The sequence below is a fragment of the Calonectris borealis genome, chromosome 2, assembly GCF_964195595.1.
Source record: "Calonectris borealis chromosome 2, bCalBor7.hap1.2, whole genome shotgun sequence".
NCBI classification, from domain to species: domain Eukaryota; kingdom Metazoa; phylum Chordata; class Aves; order Procellariiformes; family Procellariidae; genus Calonectris; species Calonectris borealis.
In genome coordinates this window covers 115087771-115106438 of record NC_134313.1, presented here as the reverse complement: position 1 = coordinate 115106438, position 18668 = coordinate 115087771, and the positions used below count along the sequence as shown (strand labels likewise).

Genomic DNA, 18668 nt, shown 5'->3' with positions numbered 1-18668 from the left:
TTTAGATTTTGTTTGCTGGGATTCATCCCCAACAAAATATATAAAATCATCTCGTCACCTGCCACTGCATGAATTGTAGGATAGTAACTGAATGAATAGTAAATGAATTCAGTAACATGGTTTGATTCAATTCAGCATAAAGGCTGGTTGCAGTCACAAAAGAACAGGTTGGGGTGAGGCAGAAGAGGAAAGAGGAAGGATTCAATATCTAGAAAAATCTGTTTAAGAAAGCCTGATAATTTAATTTCTTTACCTAATCTCATTGTGCCACACAACTTGATTTTCATTCTTCAGATCCAACAGCATGAGCCTTTCAGTATAACACTGCAATGCAGCAAATGGGAAGAAGCATTTAAAAATAACTATCAACGCACTCATATTTCACAGGAGCAGCACAAGGTATTACCTCTTTAAATGCCTTTATAATTTTGTTTTGGAAGTACACATTATTAATTAAAATGGTTTTCACTGTTTCCTAGAATGATAAATGAGAGTCATAAACCTCTTTGGTGGTGAATCCTATGCATGAACACTAAGCTCCACTATTAAAGTAGTTTTCTACTACATGCACCTAGGCAGTCACAGACTATCACAGCCAGCTCAAAAGGAAAAGTTCCTGATCTAATTGATCTTACAGTATTTATCCATAATGCAAACTACTATCTAAGGAGGGTCAGATGCTGTCCTCATTTAAGTTGAGGCAAATTTGTCATCAATTTCAGCAGGAACAAAACCTGTCTCATGTTTCCAAAGCTCCAATGCAGGCTTCAGCAATCAAAGGTCCTCCTGACATCAGTTTGCAGCCTTGGAGCTTGTGACTGCCGAGCTGCCTGGATCTACAGATATGAAGCGTGGCTGTTGAGCACGGAGGAGATGCACACCCAGACTACCTGCTTTGCAGGCTGTTAAAGGTGACTGAGTCCTACCATGAAAAGTAAACCAGAGGGAACAGCAGTGAATACAACGCACCCTATAAAGGCAGAACTTTCATTAAGCTCTAAAATAGCTGCAGAGGATTTTGTATATGCTGATGCCTGACTTGAGCCTGTCACCTCTGGTCTCTGCCATCTAGCATAGGCATTACAGCCTACTTTATGCAGAGTTTACCAAAAAATCTGTTGGTTTTTTTTTTTTTTTTTAAATGAAATCAGTACTTAATCCTCTATAGCGATTCTGCTAAAGAAATAAAATTTCTCCCACCCTTCCCCAAAAACGGGCCTGCCATTTTTTCCTCTTCCTACCACATGCAATATATTTTCATTCATTCTTCCTTGGTACTTAGAGACAAGTAAGTGTCCAGCTTCATCCTTCATTCATCAGTAATGACAATTACATCTGCTTGTTGAGCTGATGCACAATTAACAGCTTCAAAGCAGCCTGACGTAGCTCTTGGTAGAGACAACGGAGGAACAGAGGATTTCCACTGCAATTCCCAGGCAGGGAAAGCTGCAAGGGCAGTTGTTGGTTATGCAAGTGAACACGACAAGCAGCAGTTACCTGTGAAAAAAGAGGCAGCAAAGGAAAATTTGCATGCCAGAAATGTGCTGAAATGCAACTGCATCTTTAAGACTGCTAAGGAAGTCGGCATTGTTTCTGTGAATAATGATTGTAAATACTGAATAACACTTCTGCCAAGCCAGGCGCTTAGGAACATCTGCCCTTTTGTTGGGGACCATGATCTAACCCCACAGGAATTTATACTGGCTTCATCTCTGGACTGGACTGCAGCATTATAAAATACCCATGCACAAAGCCTTCACCATGAAGAAAAATTTCTTGATTATCTTTGAAAGGCCACGTCAATCAGAAGAGCTTCCTGAAGACCGGAAGAAAGCAAGTGTCGCTCTTCAAGGCTGTAGTCCTTGTTTTAATCGATCCTCTGGGATATCATCATCTTTAAGAAGGGCAAGAAGTAGGATCTGGGGAACCACAGGCTCGCCAGTCTCATCTCAATCCCTGGGAAGGTGACGGAGCAAGCAATGCTGGAGCAGGGGGACTGGACTAAATGCTCTTGAGAGGCTCCTTCCTACCTCAGTGATTCTTTTGGCACCACTGAAAATTACTCTTATTCTGGAAAGTTCACCTCTGAAGGAAAATATTTTCCTTGGTCTGACACTGGGGAATGAACTCCTCCAGGAACTAAGGATGAACAAAGACCTGGCTACCTTCCACAAGACATACAAAGCATGTACTTTTGATCTTGGCCACCTTAACACAGCACAGTGTCTGTGTTTGCAGATACTGACTGAAAATCCCTACACAATTCAAAACAAGGCGCTTACTCCAATGCATGCACTTTGGGGGGAGGGGAGAAGAAGAGAGAGAGAGAGAATGAATATGGGATAATGTAAACAGAACATAGTCTCCTTAGAGCATCACCAGAAAGTTTTTGGATACTGCAGAGAGAATGAAAGTCTGCATAGCATACAACTGACTTATGCCAGAAATATACTCTTGGCTCAGCTTTACAGATTGCACAGAGAAAATGCTTCCCAACTTTGATTTTGTTTAACTAAAGATCTCCATTACTTCACAGAAATTCCAGATGAAGACTCTTAATAGCTGGTGTCGGACACACTGAAAAGTGCTTCAGTGACTCTTGTGCCAGCACGTGTAAAAATAGCTGCTACTGAATGGGTCCTATAGAGTAAAAAAAAAATATTGTCACCTGCACCTTCCAGTGCTACTACTTTATTGTGTGCAAAACACAGTAATATGTGAGACAGTTGCTCATTTTAAAAAACATTTCCCTTAATCTAATTTAAAAAAAAATCCAAGCTGTTTATTGTGGCTCCTGCCCCTCAGTGCCACCAGAAACAGACAAACCTGCATCCTGTGTGAACACTATTTGGAACACATCATCCAGCTGACATCTTGCTAAATGGTACTTTACAGCCATCAGACACCAAGATACCATTACCTTGTCAACCTAATTGGACTTAAATCCTACTGGGATCAGACTAAAAGCAAGGGTAAAAAAAACCCCAGCCAACAATTCAACTGCCCTCTGCAGCTCCTGCCACTTTCCAGCCCTTAATTACTCTTCTACACCTCCACCTCTGGCAGTTCCTCCAGGCTGGAGGGGTTCCAACCTCCACTCAGCAGGTTTCTGACTCCTGCTGCTGCAGCACCACAACTGGTCATAAGCACAACCCGGCAGCAGAAGCCACTGGCAGTCTTGTCCATTCAAATTGCAGACTCCTGGGGGAGTGTCACAGCCTAAACACATCAGAGCCTCTAAGACTGGCTCTATTGCAAAAGTTTATTATGATCACCATTTATTGAAGCCTTTTAGGACTAAATTTAGGTCATTCCCACTATGAGTCATTGACTTCTCTTAGAATTTCTCACACATCCTATTCTCTTGTGCGTTTGATGCCTCAGACACTTCAGATGTCCTGTTTTCTGCATAATTTAATATTTGATTATAGTAAAAGAAAGCACAGATTGTCTTGAAGAACAGAAAAAACATCATCTAGGGATTTCTCTAATGCCAGGAGAAAATTAATCTTTCATGGCACAGTGGAGTAAGAAGACAGTCCCAAAGGTATATAATTAAAGAGTCATTCTCTAAATGTGGTACTTCGTTTCTTACAAGACTTGTTTAAATTGTTTTGAGAGAACAGCAATTGATTTAGAGCTAGTATTTGGCAAAGATCTGCTTGAGGGGGAAGCTCCTCTAGAGGGGAAGGGACCCTGATGTTGTGTCTAGCATTTGTCAACACAGGTAATAGTTATGCTGCATGGATATGAAGTCAGAAGTGTACAACAGAACAGGAAAGAGGGAAAACAGGCTTCTCAGAGAGATTTTCCTTATTCAGATAATGGTCCTTGTTCAGCATTAGGTAAGAATTTTCCTGCAAGTATTTTTTCAAACTGCTATCGAATGACACAGGCAGGAACACGTCCAACCAACCAGAGATGACACTGTATTTTCCAAGGTGACTGAGACAAACAATACTTGAATGCTAAATCACAACATTTCAGAAACGGAAAATCCAATGTGAGCTTTTCATTTAAGAGGTTATTTGCAATTCCAGTTCCCTTGAATTGCAGTCAGAAACTCTACTCACCAAGCAGAAAACCACTGTGGTAGTGTACACAACAGCAAACAGTAAAATGGTGCCTGCTTAAAAGACTCTAGCTGACTAACCATTCTAAGGTAGAAAGTGATTAAATTTCCTATGATGAAAGCTTGGTAAGCCAACCTGTGCAGTCTATACAGAGCATTGACAGCCTCTATCCAGCTATCAGCCAAAATTTAGAAAAAGATGTTGCAGCATAGTCTCCTACTAAAAATACATTACAAAATATAGCAGACAACTGGATATTTCTTGTTCTTTGCTTTACAGTAGTCCTGTAATCTGCAGTCAAGTCCTTGGCAGCCACTGTCCATGAAAACACTTACTTCGAACAGGAATATGATGTGGATCTAAAAATGGGCAAACAACTCATTTTGTCTTTGCTCTGGCTCTGTAACACAAGATCAGTTTCAGACACTGAACAACTTACTCCTGTTCCAATGCACAATACCCCCTGTGTTCTAGGTTTCCCACAGGTGAGCAGCTGTCAGATGCAGCTACAGCTAAAGGACATACCTTGTATATAGAATGATTCCTTGAAGAATTAACTGACCCACTGATTCATGTAATGCTGGGCAGCAGACTCTTGCCCAAGCACCAAACACAGCTGATTCAATACATCACTGATCTGGTAGAGGAGCTGCCTCAACCCCACTGAGACACAGCTACCAGCCAGTAAACACATGAGATTCAGCTGTAGCAAGAGATGGCAAAAGCCAGTCATGCACCTCTCAACTTCAGTGAGACCCAAAAGGTCTGCAGAGCCTGACCCAGTTCCTTCCAGACATTGTCTATCAGCCATAAAAAGATCACCCAATAAATAATTTATTACAAAAGCAATAGGCACCTCTCACCCGCAAATTGCTGGTTAGAGCTTTTCTCCTGGCACATCCCTCCCAGTCCTCACAAGTCTGCTAGGAACAGATTAACAACTCCTTTTGCAGAAGTCAACCTTTATCCTGATGCTGTCGCTTTTAACTGAGCTCTCAGCAGGACTAAATAGCCTCATGCTCACCAAGCACTACTAGCTCCTCACTCTTTTGGGCCCACCAAAATCTTCAGTGTGGCCCAACATTGCCACCAAGCCTATGACACAGCATTGTGGGTCTCAAAATAACAAAACAAAGACAGATGAGAAAAACCATCCAAAGACTCATTATAACCAAAATACTTTTGTCTCTTTGATATGGCAGACCAATACATTCTTACTTGATCCATCACATATCCTTTCAGTTAGCTTTATTGGTCCCTATTGAAGAAATCACAGAGAACTGGATGGATCAGTGAAAAAGTAGTATTTCCCTTGTTAAATTTACCTTAAGTTTACCTTACTTAGAAGCACAAGCACTTTGATAAATGGACTGACATCTTAAATAAGCTCTGGTGAAACTGGGTAAGTGCTATTCTTTACTCTTCTGAAGGGTTATGCAACTTTAAGGCTACTTCTTAGGCAGAACTGTTTTCCAGAAAAAAAGCTCTTGGGTAGCTGAATATTTTAGACTCTAATCTCAGTGACATGAAGGTTTGTTGGGAAGAAAAGTGACTCAAAGTCAGGACTGTACATTTCTTGCTGAATCTTAATGAGCAAATTTAGAATTCAAGAACATGAAAAGGGTAGTCCCTAAAGCCCAAATGAAAGAAGCTTTGGGTTTAGAGAAGATTTTGATTAGATTTTCGTAAGTGATTTAAAACTACTTGCATAATGCAAAGAATATGCCAGGGTATAATGCAATATGATTGCCGGTGATGGCCAGCTAGCAAACTGAGTCACTGAACGCTCAGATGCTTTAGGGAATTTAAGGCCAAGCTGAAGTAAACAATATACCGGCTTTAAATTACCATATAACTCTGAGCTACAGAACATTTTGTGGCATAACTGTATAGGAGTAATTTGACTTTTTCCTCCCGCAAGCTGACAGCTTATGGCATTGCACAGTGCATTCTAAGGGTATAATATAGAAAAGCTGCTTAATGCTACCGAGGAAGACGTTTTTCAAAAAGTTTCTAAACTTGTCTACAGGCATGCAATAGCTCAAATATCATGATGAAACAGCCCTTGAGTCACTGGAGCATTTCCTTTACTAGGAATCAAAGCAGCTTTCCTGAGCAGTGTAGTAAAGAATGGATAAATGAACAATATACCTGAGAATGTGTACTAGCCGCTGAAAATGAACTGCTACAAAGCCAGGCAGTAATTCTTACAGGTGAAGCTTGACGTATGCGGACTATGCTCTGTACTACAAAGCTCCTATCCTTCTATTATTTCATCTATGGCATGTCCATAAATAATCTGCGCCATTTTTTATTTTTTCCTCAGTTGTCTGTATTATCACAATAGAATATGATTGCTATGTTTTTGAGAGATCTATCCTTTTAATGATAATTGTGTCTCTGTAACCATGCAGAGTAAATCCTAGCATTTCTAATACACTTAAAATTTTATTCCAGTATTATACAGATCTACACAGTGGACAACAAAAAACATTCTTCAGATTGCTAGACCAGCTCAGCCAACCGCCTGGAGGATATCAAGAGAGTATAATGAATTTACATAAACTAGAAATCCTAGAAAGTTTCTATGAGATAAATTATTTTAAGGTGTACCTACATGGGACTAAGGTACAGAAGAACTTAGAGGTGTTACATTTACCAGTTTTACAGATACACTGCAGTATCACTATACCATTGTTTCAGAACTTACGATGTAAACTACTTGTTTAAACAACAGTTTGATAGTAAAACAATGTATCTTTACTTTCAAACTCCTGTTATTAAAAAGAGGAAAACTATCTTGGGAGTTCTGAAAAATGACTTTTCTTAGGGAAAAGATGCTAATACTTAATTAAATCAGAGAACATTATAAAGAGATTACATTACTGTGGAGACATTCTGAAAGATCACCTCTTTTGGATCAACAAAACAAAACACTGTTGAAATTAAAAATAAATATGTTTTTTGTTAACATCCAAATAGACTTTTTTAACTTAGCTATTAAATTGCTAAGGCCAAAAGAAACTCCTAGAGATCTTAACTTTGAAAGATCAGATGGTTTTTTTTTCCTCTGTACTTAAATGAATTCATACACTATAACCATACTTATAAAATAAGTTTAAAGACCTACTGCTAACATTTAAAAATGAAGTTTCTGGATGAGTTTAACATGAGAAAAGCCCACCTTAAACAACTGCATTGTGAAGATCAATTGAGAAAATAACCAGTTTATAACAAACAATGAATGTGTAACCATACAACCAAGGTAAATTGCCAATGTGTGGAATTAACAGTTAACAAGTTTGTTAATTTAATGTATGAGTCAGCACACAGTCAGCTTCAAGTCCTGAAGCAGTTCCACTGAGAGCAGTCAGACTCTTATGGGTCTCAAGTTAAACAGTTCACTAAGAGACTAAATCAGGACTAAAGCAGTTTGGTGAGCTCAATTCACAGCGATTCATCTTTCTTTACAATATCTAACCATGAGCCTGATATGGCTCCAAACTGTAAAGCACGTTAACTGATAGCAAGCACAAATCTCCAAACTGTTTTTTTTTTCCCCATTTTATTTCTTTTTTTCTGTTCCAGAGTTAAGTAACAAGCTGAGCAAAGGAACATACGAATTGCATAACAAAGACTTACTAGGGAAAGATTTTCACATTTTCTCTTTCCCGAAAATGTTCAATAAGCTGGGTAACTTACAGAAACCAGTTTTAAATCACAATCAGGATTATATACAGAAATGATGACTAATAGAAACTACAGTGGCTCTGCATGATCCTAACAGAGTTGGTGTCACAGCCTGGAATGGAGAACTAGGGTACTGCTATTTCTTCATCTCCAGGATTGCGCTTCCCGGCCCTCGGTGTTTGGCACTGCATATGTTGCAGAACTGGACAGGAGATACCTAGAAATTAAAAAGAAAACAAGAATCTCTTAGAGAGCTGTAGCCATGTTAGAATGTGGGAAGATGAATGAAAAATGCCTCCCTCAGCGTTACTATGCACAGTCAGGCTGTTCCCTATAGACACTGTTGTGGTTTAACCCGGCAGGCAGCTAAACACCATGCAGCCGTTTGCTCACCCCCCTCAGTGGGATGGCGGAGAGAATCGGAAAACGGTAAAACTCATGGGCTGAGATAAAGACAATTTAATAGGACAGAAAAGGAAGGCAAAATAGTAATAATGATATAAGAATACACAAAACCAGTGATGCACAATGCAATTGCTCACCACCCACTGACTGATGCCCAGCCTGTCCCTGAGCAGCGATCGCTGCCCCCTGGCCAACTCCCCTCAGCTTATATACTGAGCTTGACGTCATATGGCATGGAATATCCCTTTGGCCAGTTTGGGTCAGCTGTCCTGGCTATGCTCCCTCCCAGCTTCTTGTGTACCTGGCAGAGCATGGGAAGCTGAAAAGTCCTCGCCTACTGTAAACACTACTGAGCAACAACTAAAACAACAGTGTGTTATCAACATTATTCAGTATATTATCAACATTATTCTCATCCTAAATCCAAAACAGAGCACTATACCAGCTACTAGGGAGAAAATTAACTCTATCCCAGCCGAAACCAGGACAGACACATTCATGGCTAGGTATAGGAAGGCGATACAGTGGAACACAATACAGCAGGCTATTCTGGAGTCTGGAGTCAGAGAGCAATACACCTCACCACTCACTCCAAATGTACTACCACCACCTTCCAGGAAAGTAAGGTCAAATTTCCTCCAACCAAAATGAAAAACAGAGTAAAAAAAAGTTGCTGATTATCTTCATAGATAAAGACGACAGTAAGTCATTTGGTTGGCTCCACTGACCACTGGATGTCTTAGTTACAGCTCAGTCTTTGGATATTGCTCCACAAATTTCCAACAGCTGAGAATACATCCCGAATACTGTTCATCTGATATCAAACATGTGCTTATTGTTATTCCTGTGTTTAGCTCTGTGCGATGCTTTATGCATGCATTACCTTCCTTTCAGTATGTCACCAGTAACCAAACATCAGTAACACAACTGATTACCTAAAGCCAAGAAATACTATAATGGTGAAGAATTTGGCTCAGATATATGCAGGTACCTGTGTATTCATACGTACTATAGAATATATATCATGTAATATCCACGTCACATTTAAAAATCCCATCTGACAAGTTATCCAATCCCACTACTGTCCCAGCAAATTGAGAATGCTAGATACATTTTAGATTATTTCTCAATAATAAAATTTCTGGTAAATATTGTTTGAATAAATATTTACTAGCTGTTGGGCTTTCTTTTGCAAATGATCTAATTCATTAAGATTTTCATAACATATTTAAGTATATATGCTGTACCATATGGCTACAAGCACTTTGCTTGTAAGTGATTCACCAATGTTATTTTTTCACTTGATGTTCATTTTCAGAGACAGATACAGAATCAGAGAAGCTTAAATTCCATTTTGTTTGTGATTTTGTTACCATTCTGATGGTTTCATTCTTAAATTCAAAACTGGTTATATCTAGAAGTTACTTTTTTGGTTTGTTTTCATGGTGGAAAAAAAATCCCTGATGAAGAAAAACATATTCTGAGCATAAAGATGATTACAAAGATATTTAAATATTCACTCTGAAATGAGTGGGTTTTTTTCTTCCAGGTGAGAATCATTTAATATGGTTCACTTGAGAACATATCTTTACTCTTGTCTTTATGTCACCAGTAACCAAATATCAGTAACACAACTGATTACCTAGGGCCAAGAAATACTATAACGATGAAGAATTTGGCTCAGATACTTAAAATGAGAGCTGCAACAGAAAAGAATTAATTAAAAAAAAAAAATCAAACAGGTCATACTCTCTGTATGTCTCAAAGCTGCATTGCACATTCAGGTTGCAGAAAGTGATAAAATACTTCTCAAACAGCAGCAATTTCTTTCTAAATTGGATGTACTTTAGTTGCAATTACCCTAACCACCCTTTCCCTAGTCACATACTACTATGGGGTATCATCACAAATAATTACTGTAATCATATTATAATTCCTCAAAGGCCCATGCCCTTCTCCACAATTAACAAAAGGAATAATTTGTCCTTTTATCTTTGGCAAAGGTGTCAGAGAGATTAAGCTAGTTCCTTACTGTGTTGGATACCGGTAGGCACTCTTTGTGAAACATATGCCTGCAGTGGAACACTACCACGTTGAAGGACTTGGATGCGTCTGGGAAAGAGAAAAGTGAACTCATTACAACAGGGCAATGAAACAAATGATTCAGTGGCTACAGCAGTATATGCCTGCATTCTATTATACACATAGAAACATCAAGTAACATCCATCAAATTGATTTCCAAATTATTCTGGCTCATTTATAGAAACCATGCAGAGTGATGGTTTCAGGTAATCTATCCCAACAATGGAATTACAAGACAATTTTATTCCGTGGCTTAAATGCTGTATACCTTTTCACCAGAAATTTTTCATGTCAATATATGCTACATGCTAAATTAGGGGAGGGGGAAGAGTAAACTACCACCAAATAATTCAGCCATTTCGAGGAAAAGTTAGCAAAAAAATTCTTGCGCCAGTGCAGGGAGAACCAGAACATTAAGCAGTTCTAGCACCTACGCTGCATGCCATGATCTTGAAATTTGGCAAGAAGCTGCCTAAGTGCACGATGTGCCTTTCAATTCCCACATGAATATTTAGCCCAATTAGCAGCCTACATACCACATCCACGTATTCAAAGAATAACCATCTCGCTCATCAGCATCATCCACATTTGATTCCCTGGCTCCCATTCCCTCGACACACATACCTCAAAGGCACTAGCACATTCAGCTCTGCCAGGTTTTCTATCACCATGTGACTGCTCTGGTCTGTACGGTGGTGCATGTGATCATAGTATAGTTGTTTGGTTTTATTTATTTAAGTGAAAAATGGTAGAAACCAGAATAAAAAACTGTAAGTGATTTTACTGGCTATGCACACTTGGCAAACAAAAAAAATAGGACCATTCATATACTTTGTCTTACGTATTCTTGTTTGAAGATGCCATAACAGATATTGTCCTGGTAAAACTATTTCTTCTTAAAATGCCCAACAACTATATTGGTATTTCTGAACTACAGTTGCCTTGCAGAATATACATCTTCAAAATAATATCCTGAATTTCTAGTTTCAAGACTAACTTTAGAAGATGTTTTAAAACTACAGTCTGTTATAAATTGTTTCAAATATGACAGCAACGACTGAAGCCAAGAGTTTTCCACCACTCAGACAAAAAGTATATTCCATAAAACTTCATCATCTACAAGTTCAGTCTAAATTGTTCAACAGAATTGGACAAGATTTGGTGGCAACAGTTTAGTTTTGTGGTTCTAATGATCTTTGAGAATACGTATCTTGACGGAATTAAAAGTTGCCTTCCATTCCATATAATTCAAAACAGAAAATAAGAAAGTCAAAGATGAATAAGAAAGAAAATCTGGGTTTACTGCAACAAAAAAAGTTCAAATTAGACTCCACTCCCACCTCAGAATTCATAAGCAAGCTTTCCAGAGGAGACTGAAACTTATACAGTGATTACCAAGGGAGACTACTACACATTTCTATGAATAAAAGCAAACAGTAGTACCTCTAAAAATAAAAAAAAAAGTCAACCTCTTTCTCTTCTAAAAAAGCATCCTACCTGAAGGAAGTATTGGAGACAGGCATGATTCGCAGATATTCTCCTCTGGAAAAACAAACCAAAACAAACTTGTAACAGCTTTGTTAACAAACTCCATGTTCACTTTTTTATAAAGCAGGTATGAACACACTGCTATTACAGAAATGGAGCTTGGTCTTAAAGTATTGACTTAAGATGCCTAAGAGAGGCTATTAAAAATTGAAGAGCTATACTGAAGCAGCATTTCTATTAACGGCATAAGAAATGTTTAGATCTTCTGATTCTGATGATGGCAGAACTGCAGGAGCGAGGCTGTCTAGGATCAGTGCTGTAGAGGCACAAGGCAAACTGAAAAAAAGGAGCATAGGATGGATGCCTGATTTCTCTGCAGCATTTTGTAGCAGAAACTGATCCTCTGTCCTTCCGTCAGCTTTTGCTTCTTGGTATTAACACTCAGCTGGTGTGAATTACAGTGCTGCTCACATGCATCATTAGCACCCTGCAAACTATTTTCAACTATTTCTGAAAACTATCTTGTAGCTTTTGCTTTAGGTGCAGATTATTATCACTGACTATCCGTGTTGGCACTGAACAGGATTTTTCACCTTTATAGAGAAACTGCAGGACACAATACATTACTGGCTATGCAGAGATTGATCAAGAGAAAAAGTTGCATGCTGGGTCTTGAAGTTTTTGTGATACAAGTAGTTCCTTTGCAAAGGGGAAAGCAGCTAGTATCCTACTACACTCTACAAATAAGGTACAATATTCAGGCAACTTTCCAAAGTTGCCCGTCATGTGGCTTGGGTCTATAAACCAAGTAAAAGACTTCAAGACCTTGAAAGTCACCGCATTTCCTCTGTACCCACCGTCTACTAGAACACCCTTCATCTGAGTTCGATGCATTTTCTTCAATAAAGAAAGAGAATCGGCAACAAGTATCTTCTTGCAACCTTCCCGCAGCAAGATCTGTTGTGCAAAGAACACAAAATACAGTGGTTGTTGAATAGATGGGCATATCAACTATCTTGGCAAGTCTCCACTGGGTTTCTGCTGCCACAGAAAGCACAAGGAACCCGTTTAAGACTTTGCAAGCTACTATTAAGGAGGGAAAGGAGGAACCTCCTGTTACCACCGCCTCTACCTAAATGAAAAACACACATTATTAAAAAAAAAAAACACCCTCAAAAAAATCAAATCTTTTACAAATATACTACTGTCATAAATTATGACCATCTGCCTATGGAGTTTGTCTCAACAAAATACAATGGAGAGGGATTTTTAAAGTGCCCCTCACAATTGGTTTCCAAACCATTTCAAAACTTCTTCTACCCATATCTTTCCTGTCTTCTTTAGGAAAGGCATCTGATAATCATAAAACCTTCGTAAACACAGCAATTCAAAATTTATTTTGTTCAAACATATTTCCTGCTGAAGTGTCATTTAGTAAGCAGTATTAAACGGCCATTCAACTAACCAAAGGTCCAGAGTTTGTTCCTCCTTAGCAAACATCTCAGCCCCCTTTCTACTTATTTAATATTTTTCATTAGATTGACATGTCATTGCCTGACAATGTTGTGAAACGCAAAAAGGAATCAAGGGCCTCAAAATTATACAGAGCCTTATTTCACAATACTTAATGAAGCAAGTATGAAAATATGACAAACCCAAATAAGTCTTGTGGAATTTTTCTTCCTCCTCCCAAGATGATGTTTGAAAATTTGTTTTCCAAGACAACAATGCCTCTGAAAAATGCCTTCAGAAGAGGCTCACAGTCAATTTTAAGCTGAACAACCCTACCAAAAAAAGTGGCATAAAAAGGCAATGTCCATTCCTTTTTCCTGATTATTTGCATTACAGGAGACATTGAGCGTTCTAAAATAGTCCAAGATACAGCTAATGCAAATACCTAAAAAGAAGTATAATAACAGTTTTACAGCCTGGTGAACACTACCCAAAGCCCTATCTTCTCACATACGCATTGTGAAGTAATAAGGACGCACTGCCAAGAATGATATGCAGTTAAGACTGTAAATCTGAAATACATTAAAAAAATTAAAATCGAGTAAGACTTTAAGCATTTCAAGCTGGACATGTCAGTGGGTAAATGACATTCTCCAGTATTAGACGCATTGAGCTATAAAACATTTCAGAGCACCAGAAACTGAATGCAGCTCTACAAGACAAATACTTAGAAAATTAATCATTTTAATCTGTGATAATCTCAGGAATTATCTAAGTATGTCTTTCCCCTTCCAACTTTATCCAAGGGCAACAGAGAACGGTAAATTCTGTTTTAAGTATAGAAAAATGTCACTAGGTTTGGAAAAAATACTAGAAACTTTTTGCAAGGATAATTGAATGAGACTACATTTCAGAATGAGTGTTTGCCTGATTCAAAATATTCTCAATCAGCAAGTTATAACCCAAAGATAAGTAAATAACTTAGAGCGGATGACGTCTTGGCGATATACTGGAGTCTTTGCTAGCTGCACTTAGCATAAGCAGATGAAAAATCCCGTTTAAGTAAAAGGAGCAAAGCAAGCATGTTAAATGAGAGGGGCGGAACAGAGATACAATGGGAAGAAGGGAGCATGATTTACTATTCTCTACTTCAAATACAGTGTGCCAGAGGAAAACTTAATTTAAAAAAAGAAAAATAAAAAAAGGAAACAGTAGACATCATTAGGTCACTGGAAAACCTCAATACTGTTTGATGCCTTAAAACCAGAAGTAACAGAAATATCTTATGACATATCTTGTAAGACACGTGCTCTATCTTCCCCCCATTATTTAAACTCCACTAAGATTTTTCCATACCACATTCAATGACTGTTTGTCAGACCTTATTTTGCTAGAAATGGAATACAGTAGGCAGCTGTTATATAAAAGGAAAAGTCACAATGAAGAATGTCAAATGTCAAATCTCAAGGTAATAAATCTCAACATTTCTGCAGAAACAGATTGGAAGAGCTCAAAGATGAGATGGATAATTTAAAAGTTAGAGAAAGAGAAGCAGGAGAAGGAATTTGAAGGTGAGATAGAGCAAGAAAGAATGTTTGAATTAACTTCTTTACATTTAAAGGAGGGAGAAGTATCTAACCGTGCACCCTAAGATTAGGCCAAATTAGTTAAAACTGACATCAGGCATAAAGCTGTAATGAAACCACCTTCCGAGGAGAAGAAATAGGATTCAGAGAGGATGAAACTGAACTTTTTTTACCCTTTAAAAGCACATGATTGTAAACACAAGCAGAACAGCATGGTACACCTATAGAATTTTTAAGCAGATATAATGCTTTTTACTAAATTAATGAAAACTGCTGAAACCAAAACATTTATTGCAAAACAGAATCCTAGTTCATTTTCTGATTGTATTAGGGAAGATGTTACTGCATAATTAAAATCAGAAGCCATAAAAACTTTTACTTAATTAAAAAAGTCCTGATTTACAAATGCCTAACATTATCTTTAAGGGAAAACACTGCAGTATGCAGTTAATTTGAAGGGTATACTCACAGCACTGGGAACAAATTCACACCTGGATTCAGCTTAGCACTCAAACAAGTCCAAGTTCCTCAAGGCCAACTAACCAAATGCTTCCAAACTGTGTCACAACCACAATTAAAAGCACGTTATTTTTAGTCTTTACAATGAAAAGGCAGGTGTCCCTCTGTGCAAGCTGCCACCTGCCCCCTAGTGCCTCCAAGGTGTCTGAACAGCAGCTTATTCACGTTCAGGAGCAAAACCCAACAATTTTTCCAGATGCTGTTTCAAGCAGCGTTCTTCAGGTTATCATTGGGGTCTATTAGTTTACAACCTCTGTCGTGAATGCATGGACATGAATGCTATGAATGGATGAACCTCTGTTATCCATCAGAGTTACTGTAGGTTCAACTGAGGTTTAAACTAGTATGTCAACTTTTGAGTAAAAGGCTAATCCACAAAACCTAGATGTAGTGCATCTAAAGAAACTGCTTTTACATTTTAAAACTAGGAAAAACAAATCGTAGAATAACAACATCTTTTGAAGTCGTCTTCTAAAAGTTGTCATACAAAGCGTAAGAAATTAGGCGTTTCTTTCTGAAATGGGGGGGAGGGTATTTAAATCTTTTCGAACACCATAAGCATTTCTCAAATTTCACTCAGGTATAGACCAAAGCTGAAAAGACACCTATTTTATACATTTGGAAAATGTAACGGGCTTAGAACCAATTCACAAGTGCACAAACAGGGGGATTTTTCTATCAGCCTTCTCTGAGAGATTTAAGTGTGATACAGTGCCTCAGAAACCTGGAGCATGATTACATGATGTATTTTAAGACAGACTCCTGCATTCCTCATTCATAAGCTAACACCCCTGTGTAATCAGATACCAGAGACTTAAACACGTGTGAATCATTTCATAATCTTTTCAATTTAATTTCCAGGGGAGTGAATATAAAAGGCAAATACATAGTTCAAGGGTACATTAGAGAAAGGAGGTCTTTGTTAAGATCAAACCATTGTACGACTGATGAGTTTCAGTCCAAATAAGTTGTATAACAACATCAGCAGCAGTGGTTTCACTGAAAAAAATAATAGTTTGAATTTCTATTTTACATAGCAATACTAATAAATGCTGACTTTGCTACAATTTTCAAATAAGAACATTACTGCCCTAATTGTGTTGGCTAAGGGAGGTTTTAAAAATGATTGCACTGCTAAATTCCTAATGGGAACAGAGGTTCTGTATGATTCTTAGAGTAGCAATGCTATGTGTGGAAACTGAATTAAAGTTATACTGACAACAACTTTTCAATTGTATGGAGATAAAGTTTAGTTTTGATTCTATGTCTCTGAAAACACTTTTAAATGCTAGCAGTAAAGATGAAAATTATAAAGCTGTTGTCAGGGTATCAATATGACTTGACTCGATTTGGTTAGCTTGCTGCAGATTTGAATGGTATTTAGTTATGTTGAAAATGTTGATGGAAGAATGGTGATCTATTTGCCCTTAAATAAAAAATGTGCTAGGCATGTGTCATTTATAAATAAGCAAGTTTCTCCTTAAGACAACACATCTTCAGGAGTTTATAAATTCAAACAAAGGAGACTGTGGTCTATTTTATCTATAAATTTATGGCACCAAAGAACTAGATTTCAGGACTTAGATATAAAATATAATAAAAAAGTTTTAGACTACACTTTATTTGATAAATACTCCTGTTAAAATTCAGACAACTGTAACTTTGTCTTTGTTGCCTATGTCTTCATAACTTTGTTGTCTATGAATGTTACTGGATATAAACACTAAAATCAGTATTATTTCAGCAGTAAATAAACTTTCATCACTACAATAAATCAGTGTCACTCGATTATGTACTGTGGTTTTAATACATTAACTCAGATGATGGCAAAGAGAAAACATTATAACAAATGATCCTCAGGAGGGAAAAAACAAACAAAAATAATCACTTGGAGTTTTTTCCCAATTCAGAAAACCACTTAAATCTTTTCCTGTTTAGGAAAATACTTAAGTGTGTGCGCAGCTTTAAGTTCATGGAAGAATTGCATTTTCTGAAGTCAAAAAATAAAAATGGGTATTCTTGAAGAATAATAAGGCGGCTTAACAGATCCCTACTTGTAAAATAAAGCTGTAACACCAGAGCAAAAGTAAATTGAACTAGCCTAAGAACAAAGTCTCACATGATCCACATTTTATTTTTACCCAATAGAATACCTAATCCTATCTTAGTGCCATGCTTGGTTGGTTGATAGCAAACAGATACTAACTCCTTTTCAAAGGTATAAGTTAACTACGCTACTTCAGAGCTGAGGTGAGCTTAGAATAGCACACAGAACAGATGCAGCGCTTCATCTAATGGGTGGTAATTTGTTAAAGTGAAGCAATCAGTCTGCAACATGCCAACATTAATAAAAACTTAAATTTTTCAGGGAAGATCCCAAATTAAAAAAAAATTACAACAAATTTTGTTGCATTAGTAGACTTCCTTGTTGGATTCTCTAATGCACACATTAGCTGCGTATGGCATGCTTTGGCAGCCACTCAATTTGATTCACTTGGTTTTGCTGGGATGTAAAGAATTGTTTTCAAAAAGACAAAGTCTGTCAAAGACACTGCTTTTAGCTCCTACCCATATTTCAAATCACACCTAGTGTAAATTTTACTGCTAAGGAAATGTAGGAGCATAATAGGAAACTTGCATCTGCATACTTATATAAGCATAAAACAATCTTTTCAGGGCTTGCAAAAGGAGGCCACAATTAATTAACGGCACAACTGTAATACCTTCTGGGGAGCCAATGTTATGAAAAGATCAGCACAGTTTTTGTTTTAAGCAGTGACTTGCAAACCAAGAAACAGGTTCTAACTTCACCTGCACACCTCCTTTGTGGGTCTTGGCACAAGATTTTCTTTTTTGCCTTTGAAAATGGGAACAATAAAACTTAAGTGCATACGGAGCTCGAGATCCAAAGAGATTAAATTACAGAAAGTCCTAGCCAATGAAAATTGGATTTCTGTATGAGTTCAAAATGTCTGGTACGTTAGGTGACACAAATCAGGAAGTTTTTACTAAAATCCAAAGAGCTGTGGCAGGCCAGAATAGAGGACATGGACTTCTGACCATGAACCTACACAGCATGATGTGAAGGTGTAACCAGGCATCATATAAACACACCCAAGCCAGCTTTAAAACAGCTAGTGAGGCAGCAGTAATGATGAAGCTAGGGCAGAGTTGCCCTCAGCAATGAGAGGCCGCTTAGACATTTACTTGAAGTCCCAGCCGTGTCCTGAAGCACATGCTGAATGCAGAAACAGTCCTGCTATAAAAAATTGAGCTTGCCAATCTAAGGTGAGTGTGCAAGAGCTGCGATCACATAGCTAAATTTCAGTGTAAATCTATTCGTAAACAGTGCACTTTACATTGCCTGTAAAA

General features: G+C 37.9%; 1 protein-coding gene across 7 annotated transcripts in view; it reads right to left on the bottom strand.

The window, feature by feature from the left end:
* Window positions 1-3906: 3906 nt before the first annotated feature.
* Window positions 3907-18668, bottom strand: part of VPS41 (VPS41 subunit of HOPS complex) — a 116176-nt gene continuing 101414 nt past the window's right edge. For all 7 annotated transcript variants that reach the window (XM_075142991.1, XM_075142990.1, XM_075142992.1 and 4 more), the window contains 4 exons: window positions 12597-12696; window positions 11749-11793; window positions 10201-10280; window positions 3907-7980 (listed from right to left, as the gene is read on the bottom strand). In XM_075142991.1, coding sequence (XP_074999092.1) covers window positions 7900-7980; window positions 10201-10280; window positions 11749-11793; window positions 12597-12696 — 306 coding nt within the window. In that variant the 3' untranslated portion in view covers window positions 3907-7899. The remainder of the gene's footprint in view (window positions 7981-10200; window positions 10281-11748; window positions 11794-12596; window positions 12697-18668) is intronic.